Source organism: Equus quagga, chromosome 5, assembly GCF_021613505.1.
Source record: "Equus quagga isolate Etosha38 chromosome 5, UCLA_HA_Equagga_1.0, whole genome shotgun sequence".
Lineage (NCBI taxonomy): Eukaryota > Metazoa > Chordata > Mammalia > Perissodactyla > Equidae > Equus > Equus quagga.
This window is the reverse complement of record NC_060271.1, coordinates 33,926,747-33,935,779: the sequence shown is the minus strand read 5'-3', so window position 1 is coordinate 33,935,779 and position 9,033 is coordinate 33,926,747. Positions and strand designations below refer to the sequence as shown.

The 9,033-nt window shown below is 54.2% G+C and overlaps 1 protein-coding gene across 1 annotated transcript in view; it reads left to right on the top strand.

Moving 5' to 3' along the window:
• Positions 1-1,552: 1,552 nt before the first annotated feature.
• Positions 1,553-9,033, top strand: part of VWA5B1 (von Willebrand factor A domain containing 5B1) — a 40,371-nt gene continuing 32,890 nt past the window's right edge. Inside the window, exons 1-4 of the mRNA XM_046663402.1 lie at positions 1,553-1,691; positions 3,647-3,799; positions 5,082-5,352; positions 8,868-9,013. Of these exons, the coding sequence (XP_046519358.1) occupies positions 1,553-1,691; positions 3,647-3,799; positions 5,082-5,352; positions 8,868-9,013 (709 nt within the window). The remainder of the gene's footprint in view (positions 1,692-3,646; positions 3,800-5,081; positions 5,353-8,867; positions 9,014-9,033) is intronic.

The following is a 9,033-nucleotide window of genomic DNA, read 5'->3' as shown; positions in this document are numbered from 1 at the left end:
TAGATGGCATCTTCTTTCAGTATAAAGCTGTTTCGTCTACATTGAAAACCTGTTGTTCACTGTAGCCCCTTCATTAATGGTCATAGCTAGATCTTCTGGAGAACTCGCTGCAGCTTCTCCATCAGCACTTCCTGCTTTCCCTGCACTTTTATGTAATGGAGACACTTCTTTCCTTAAAATGCATGAACCAACATCTGCTGGCTTCAGCCTTTGCTTCTGCAGCTTCCTCAGCTCTCACCCTTCACAGAATTGGAGAGAGCTCGGGCCTTGCTCTGGATCAGGCTTTTGGTTTAAGAGAACGTCGTGGCTGGTTGGATCTTCCATCCAGCCCACTCAAACTTTCTGCACCGCAGCAACAAGGCTGTTTCACTTTCTCGTCATTTGTGTGTTCACTGGAGTAGCACTTTTAATTCCTTCAAGAACTTTTCCTTGCCTTCACAACTTGGCTGACTGTTTGGCATCAGAGGCCTGGCTTTGAGGCTATCTCAGCTTCCGACACGCCCTTCTCACTGAGCTTAATCATTTCTAGCTTTTGATTTAAAGTGAGACACGTGTGACTCTTCCTTTCACTTGAACACAGAGGCCCTTGTAGGTTATTAATTGGCCTGATTTCAATATTGTCGTGTCTCAGGACACAGGGAGGCCCGAGGGAGGAGGAGAGATGGGAATGGCTGGTCAGTGGAGCAGTCAGAGCGCACACAGCATTTATTGATTAAGTTCACCATCTTATATGGGCGTGGTTCGTGGTGCCCCAAAGCAACTACAAGAGTAACAACAAAGATCACTGATCACACATCACCATAACAAAGAGAATAATAATGAAAAAGTTTGACATACTGCGAGAATTACCAAAATGCGACACAGAGACACGAAGTGAGCAAATGCTGTTGGGAAAATGGCCCCGATAGACTCGCTCGACGTGAGGTTGCCGCAAACCTTCAACTTGTAGAAAACGCAGTCCCTGGGAAGTGCCATAAAGCGAAAGGCAGTGAAAGGAAGTACGCCCGTATTTCTCTGGGGTACCCCCACACCCCTCACAATTGGAGTGCTGACTGGAAGGGGTAGATTCATGGAGTCAGAGGAGAGTGTTGGTGAGCTATTCCAATCCCCTCACTTTGCACGGGAAGCGTCGCCAGCTCGGAGATTATAGACCTGACAGAGGGATGGGTCAGAGCCCTAGTCCCCGGACCCTTCTGGGGTTAGGAGAGCACTGTCTATCTCGGGGAATCCCAGGTTGGATGTGAGCCTGCTTGGGCTCTGGCCCTGACTGTGCTCCAACCTGTTGAGTGAATCCAGGCACGTCACATGTCTTCAGGCCTCAGTTTCTCTACTATGAAATGGGAAGAAATGAGATGACCACTTCTCTTCTCGGGGATGGTTGAGAGTTATCATGGGTCACTAACTGGAAGTTCTTGGGGAAATGAAGCGAATGATGCCCTGCCTGCCTGTGGGGTCTGAAGTGGGAGAGCTGGGGTGGGGAGGGGTGGGCAGCCTCTGCCCACTTCCTCCCTTCCTGTCTCTCGCAGGCCCTGAAGGCTGAGTATCCAGCGGGATGCCGGGTCTACTGAACCAGATCACGGGGGCAGCCCTGCCCCTCACCGCGTCCGATGTCACCTCCTTTGTCAGTGGTTACGCCCTGGGTCTGACCGCCTCCCTCACCTATGGCAACCTGGAAGCCCAGCCCTTCCAGGGTAAGGACCCCTGTTGGGCTTCCCCAGGGCCACCCCCCACTCCACGTTGAATCCTCATCCTGACATGTACCAGCGGCAGGCATGGGTGGGTCATATAACCTCTCTGAGTCTCAGTTTCCTCATCTGTAAAATAAGGATGCCATTCTGCCCTGCAGGCCTCAAAGCTAGCAGCAAGTTGGGTCAGGTCGAGCCCAGGTTTGGGCTCAGCCCCAGCCAAAGGTCCCAGCACAACTTACCTCCCACAAAGCCCTCCCACCGTGTCAAAGGTCAGCGCTCCACTTTCTCCAGGGACCCTCCCAGCAGGAGAGCAGCAAGGCTCAGTGGAAGCCCAGAGCTCCCAGTCCTAGGCGTGGCTCTTGTCCCTGTGACCTTGGGGGAAGCCACTGTCCTTCTCAAAATCAGGATGCTCCTCTGCCTGTATGGCGGCCAGGGTTTACGGGAGGAGCAGATGAGGTAATGCCCGAGAAAGGACCAGGTGGAGTGGAAAACACTCTGCGAATACAATCATCAATGTGGGGCAGTCAGGAGTAGGAGGGAGCTTTGCCTTCGAGAGTTCTTTGTAAATTCCTCTCCTTCCCCCCAAGGGAGGGAGTTACAGGAAGGCTGGCTGGGAAGCTACCCTATAAAGGTTGTATGGCTGGATTCCTTCTCATCCACAGTGACGGGGCCTCCCAACCCCCAAGCTACATGTCTTGGGGCACCACCCTCCAGCCCAACCTGAGGTCCTGAAGCCATTTCAATTCCTCAAAGGACCCCGCAGGGAAAGTTTCTTCCCCTCAGAAGTCTCCCGGGTGGAGTCAATGACCCCGCTCCTCTGTCTAAGGAAACCTGGAAAGGGTGGCTTGAAATAGGACCCACTGGGGGCACAGGAGACTAAATTACTCAACAGCTTTGGGACAGGCCGGTGGTTTTCCGCATGCAGAAAGAGCCAGTCCCCTCGCGGTTTCTTTGTTTTTTTGAGCTGAGGAAGATTCGCCCTGAGCTAACATCCATTGCTAACACGCCTGGCATGGCTGGTGAGTGGAGCAGGTCCACGCCCAGGATCCAAACCTGCGAACCCGGGCCACCAAAGCAGAGTGCACAGAACTTTAACCACTTGGCCACAGGACCAGGTCCCTAGGTCCCCCATTTTACAGAGGAGGAAACTGAGGCTCAGAGGGGCCGGAAGCCGAGGTTTGTGGGGGGCTTGTCATGGGCCCAGCACTGTGCCATCCCAGTGTCTGTGGGCAGATTAAACAAGATATGACCTTGATCCTCCAAGTGTGGCACCCGAGCCATCGGCATCACTCAGGAGCTGGTTAGAAATGCAGACTCTCAGACCCCACCCCAGAACTACTGAATCAGAATCTGCATTTTCACAAGACTCCCAGGCTTTTAGAGTTTGAGAAGCACTAAGGTATAAAAATGTGGGGCACACACTCTGGGGCACATGGTGGCTATTTCTTCACTTTCCGTGACGACTCTATGAGTTTGGCCCTATTATTCCCATTTTACAGATGGAGCTGTGAGGCTTAGAGAAGCTGAATGTCCTATGCAAGGTCACCAGGCCAGGGAAGGGTGCAGAGCCCAGATTAGAACCTGGTCTACCTCCTCCGAGGCCCCAGCTCCTAGACGCCACACCACACACATGTGTCTTATTAGGCTCACACAGCAGGTCACATAAAATCCGGATTTCCACTCTCTCTTGGCAAATCAGAAGGCCTGGCCACGGCATCCTCGTGCCTGCAGAGTAAGCTGGCAGGACAGGGGAGCAGCTGTCTCTTTTCTAGTCGCCCCGATGTTCGCACAGCATCTGCTCGGCCCCAGAGCCATGAGGTCCCAGCCTGGTGCTCTCAGGCATCCTCTGACTGGCAGTGACACCGCCCTTTGGCAGGCCAAAGGCTCGGGTTCCCTCCCAGGGCGGGGCATGCGGAGTGGGCCCAGGCACCCCGCGATGCTGGGCCCTGCTCTGGCAGGCCTCTTTGTGTATCCACTGGATGAGTACACCACGGTGATCGGCTTTGAGGCCGTCATTGCCGACCGTGTCGTGACGGTACAGATCAAGGACAAAGCCAAGATGGAGAGTGGCCACTTCGATGCCAACCGCATCCGAACCACAACTGTCACAGGTAAGGAGGCTGGAAGGGCTGTGGCAGCGCCTGGGCCTGGCTGGGGTCTCAGGCAGACGGAAAGGGCAACAATGGGATAGGGTAGAGAGAGCACTAAACTAGGAGTCAGGAATCCTGTGTGACCTCAGGCCAATAATTAACCTCTCTGATCTCACTTTAATGTCTGTGAAATAGAGATAACTGTTCCTGTTCTCACCTCAAAAGCATGGTAATGACCAAAGAAGGCAACAAAAGGGTTTTTAAGATGTCTCTAAACAAAAGAACAGCATGTCATTTAAACCCAGAAGTTGTGGAGTGAGTCACACCTGAGTTTGACTCCCTGTCCTATTGCTTGCAAATGGTGTGAGCTTGGATAAGAAATTAAGCCTTATCTGTGAAATGGAACTAACAATTATACGCACCCAATGCTCAACAGAGAACATGTCTGCAGAGCACTCATCGCAGTCCCTGGTGCAGAGTAAGTACTCAAATAACAACTACTGATGCCCACTATTGAGGCGACTGAGGCTCAGAGAGGGTGAGTGACTGGCCTAAGGTCACACAGCATGTTAGTGGCAGACCCAGGGCTTGAATCCAGACCAAGTATCATATAATGTAGCAGATTCCTACATTGGATCTGTGATCAAGGTGAAGTTTGTTCACCTGATCATTAAGATGATCAAGAATCTTCTAATGGGCACTCACCACGTGTAAGATTAGAGTTGCCCTCAAGCCGTTATGACTGCTCACAGCCTGGGGAACAGTGCCGGGACATGGTGGGAGGAACCACGATGGGAGGCGGGAAGCGGCTGTGCCGAAAGAGGCCTGGGTAATGTCAGAGGAGGGAAAGAGGGGTCTGGACCGGGGACCAGGGAGTTTTCTGGAGGGGCTGGAGGGAAGGGCAAGACTGGCTAAGTAGGGATGGGGGAGTGGGCCTTTCAGGTGGAAGGGGAGCGCAGGAGCGAAACATGGATCCCAAAGGCAGGGGGCGTTTGGATGGGATGCCGGTGGAAGGAGAGTCTGCGGGCAGAGATGTGGCCCTCTGTCGGGGCCATGTGGGTCCACGTCCCCCACTCACAGCAGGGCACAGTGGGAGGTACACGAATCTGGCTTCAGACATCCATGGATTCAGATCCTGGTTCAATGAGTTAGTTATTCGTCAAGTCACTTGGGCAAGTGGCACCCCCATGCTGAGCCTCAGTTTCCCCATCGGCAAAATGAGCTCCTCAAAGCTGCCACACAGCAATTAGAGGGGACTAGACATGATAGATGCACAGCCCCTGACTCCAGGCCTGGCACTTAGGAAACAGTCCGCAAGAGGGGGTGTCCGTCACCCCTCGTTCCTTCACACCAGGAAAGGTGGCTTTGGACGAGGATTTGGAGCGGATCCTGTTCGTGGTCAACCTGGGGACCATCGCCCCCATGGAGAACGTCACCATCTTCGTCAGCACCTCGTCGGAGCTCCCGACGCTGCCCAGCGGGGCTGTGCGGGTCCTCCTGCCTGCTGTCTGCGCCCCGACCGTGCCCCAGTTCTGCACCGAGAGCACTGGCTCCTCCAACCAACAGGCCGCCGGGTAAGGGTCCCCTGCCGGACGAGCATGCAGTCTCACTGGGCTGCAGGAACCGGCCAGGTCAAGTCATGGGAGTGCGGGGTGGGGAGACTGGGAGCAGAAGGTGAGGCTCAGGGCTACAGGGGCCACTGTCTGAATTACTGCTCCTCCCCTGCTCGCCTTGAAGACTCTCCCTGAAATGCCCTGTGCTGCTGTCGGCCAGAAGTGCTGGGATCCGGCAGCCTGGCACCAGAATTTCCAAGCTTTATTCTCTAAGGCTCTCCAGAGGCGTTTTCCGAGCGCTACCACATGCTGGGCACTGGGCCAAGTGTTAGGGAGACAGAGGGCATGAAACTAACGCAGCTCCCACCTTCTCGGATCTTGGTGGGAGAGATCATCATCCACCTAACAACACAGCTAATGTGGGACTATTGACATACTCGCGTGCGGAATTAATGACGCGAAAAGCGCCGTGCAGGAGAAGTTCCTTGGGCTAAGAGTATAAAAGGGGGCACCGGCCAGGCTTCTTTGAGGACCGGAATTTCAGCTGAGAGCTGAGCGATGAGGGGGATGTAGGCACAGAGACGAGCATTCCTGTCGATGAGAACAGCAAGAGCAAAGGCCCTGAGGTAGCAAGGACAGGGTCCCAGAGAGGAACTGAAGCACAAGTGGCATGAGATGAGGCTGCAGAGATGCACTGTGGCCCCGGCAGACTTTGAATTTCTCCCAAAAGCAACAAGGAGCCCTTAAAAAAGTTTTCATCAGGGCAGGGTGGGGAAGACAGCAAACCCAGTCCCAGGATGACTTCTCTGTGGTCCTCTGAGGTACCTGCAGCTGAGATCAGGGCTCCTCCCATCTCCTCGTCTGTGGACAGAGGAAAATGAGCTTTCCTCTGCAGGGAGCAAGGACGACATCTTTAAGTAGCCTGCTACACGCGGGGGATGTCTTTTCTAGTCTTGTATTTTCTCTTTCACGTGAATTTTTAAAATCTATTCCACAGTATCTTAGCGCCATTTGGGTATAAAAATAACACTTGAAATTAATTGCTAGTTAAACTACTTAGCTCCCCCGACCCCAACTCTCACCCCAAATCTTTGAGCCAAGTTGAAATCTGGGAAGATGGGCCACGTGTCTCCAGGAGTTTCATACACACATGGGTATGGCTCCGGGGACAGCTGGGAGCAGAGGCCACCAGAACACAGGACAGGTCAGCAAACTCCTGGACACCACTGGCTAAAACACTGACCGCAGGCCGAGCTGAGTGGGGAGGGGTTATTGCAGCCTCCCATGAGAGGCCAGCCTGGAGGGTGCTCCTTGGTCTCCACGAATAATAATCTAACACCTACTCTGTGCCTGGCACTGTTTGGGTGCTGGGAACACAGCAGGCAGCTAGACAGATAAGATCCCTGCCCATAAGGGGCTGGCGTTCTAATGGCAGGAGACAGACAGTAAAGAAATAAGCCATAAACATGTAATAGGCTAGATGATGAGTTCTGTGAAGATCAGTGCTACAGAGGTTAGAGAGGGACAGGGTGGGGTGGGTGCTATTTTAGCTGGAATAGACAGGGCTTAGGCAACGTGTGTGTGGCCTGATGTGAATGAAGGCAGCAAGCCAAGGAAATATTCTGAAGGAAGAACATTCTGGGCAGAGGGCAGAGGGAGCAGGAAGTGCAAAGGCCCTGAGGCAGCAGCAGGCTTGGTGTGCTTGAGGAGCAGCAGGAAGGCTAGTGTAGTGATAGCAGAGTGGGGAGGGAAGGAGAGAGGTCAGAGAGGTGGTGGGGAGTGAGATCATGTAGGACCCTGAAGTCTAGGGTGAAAACATTTGTTGGCACAACAGAGAAGCTGGCAGCACAATCTCAGACCAGGGAGCACCCACCTTGGGTGTCATCTCTGTAAGTGCTGCCGTGGGCGCCAAGCCTTGTGCATTTGAGAGGCAGGGCCTAGCAAAGCTGGGGACATTCAAGATTTTGGTGGAGGGGCCGGCCGGGTGGCACAGTGGTTAAGTTCGCATGTTCCGCTTCTCCGCAGCCTGGGGTTTGCTGGTTCGGATGCCGGGTGCGGACATGGCACCTCTTGGCACGCCATGCTGTGGTAGGCGTCCCACATATAAAGTAGAGGAAGGTGGGCACAGATGATAGCTCGGGGCCAGTCTTCCTCAGCAAAAAGAGGAGGATTGGCAGATGTTAATTCAGGGCTAATGATCCTCAAAAAAAAAAAAAAAATAATTTAGTGGATCAGGGAATAAGATGCCCAGGAGGCCCTGGTGCCCCTGAAGGGGCCCAGATAAGCTCATTCCTGCCCGTTCCGGTGGGCGGAGCTAACAGAAGTGCTCTTGGGAGAAGCTTGCGTCAAATCCCTACAAACCTGAAAGCTGCTCAGATAGAGCGACACAAAGAAAATAAGAAAAACAGAGAATGCCAAGTGTTAACAAGGACGAGGCGAGAAGGAGATTTGTTGGCTGCTGGTGGGAGTGGAAAGTGGGACAGCCACCCTGGAAAGCAATCTGACAACCCTCCGTGCGTGCCCTGTGACCAGGGGATCCCAGAGAATCCCTTCATAAGTCCAAGGGGACACAGGGGAGGCTCTCCACGGTGCGGTATCTGTGGACACGGGCAGGTGGAGCTGGGAACAAATCAGTGCAATGTACGGATGTCCCCGAGCGGTACCACGGGCACAGCAAAGGCTCGGTTTGCAGACAGCCCCCCGGACAGAGCTTAAAAGCACAGCGTTGAGTCAAGAAGAGGAGGCGATTGAATGAGATTCATAATATGGTGCAGTCTTTTCAGTTTAAAACACATTCACGACCAAATGCCACCGTCTATTTTACAAGGATACGCGCATATTTAAGGATATATATCAAAGACCTTAGAGGGTGTGACTGTGGAGGGGAGGCGAAGGGAGCAGAGGCAGAGTGGGGGATGACACAGAAAGAGGGCCCAGAAACAAGCCTTCAGCAGGTGACAGACTTTGCTAAGCCTCACTCAAGACAGCTGTGTTGCTATTATCCCATTTAATGGATGAGAAAACCGAGACTTAGAGGAGACGGGCTTGAGCAGGGGCTCCCAGCTCACAGAGACAGAGCAGGGACTCAGGAAGTGGTGGGCTGCAGCGCATCACAGACAGACCCGGGTGAGGACGCACGCTCTGCCAGCTCCTGGTGGTAGGAACCTAGACTGGTCACCTCGTCTCCCTAAGCCTCAGCGTCCGCGTGTGGGAGATGGCGAGTTGGACCCCTGGTGCCTCTTCTGGGGCTCATGGTGGGAACAATTTGAGCTGGTGCTGTACAGCACTGTGCCTAGCACCTGGCCCATCCTTCCTACGTAACTGTGCCTTATGTCTGATCCCAGGCTCTCCACGGGGTCTGGTTCGGGGGAGAGGAAGGGTCTGGGCGGGAGGAACCTCCGCAGCCCCTAGTGGTCTGGGCTGCAGGGTGCCCGGGCTGCCGGGGACTCACCGTCCTCTCCATGTCTTCTCATGCTGGTCCCCTGCCTCGGGCCTGGCTGCCCGCCTCCTTCTCCTCCTCTCGACCCCCTTCCCAGCAAAGACAGGCATTGCTTCGGGACCCGGGCCCCGGACTCCTGGAACAAGCTGTGCCTGGCGACTCTCCTGGACACCGATGTGTCCAACCCCATGGAATATGAGTTCAACTTCCAGCTGGAGATCCGTGGGCCGTGCCTGCTCGCAGGTGAGAGGGAGCGGCGCAAA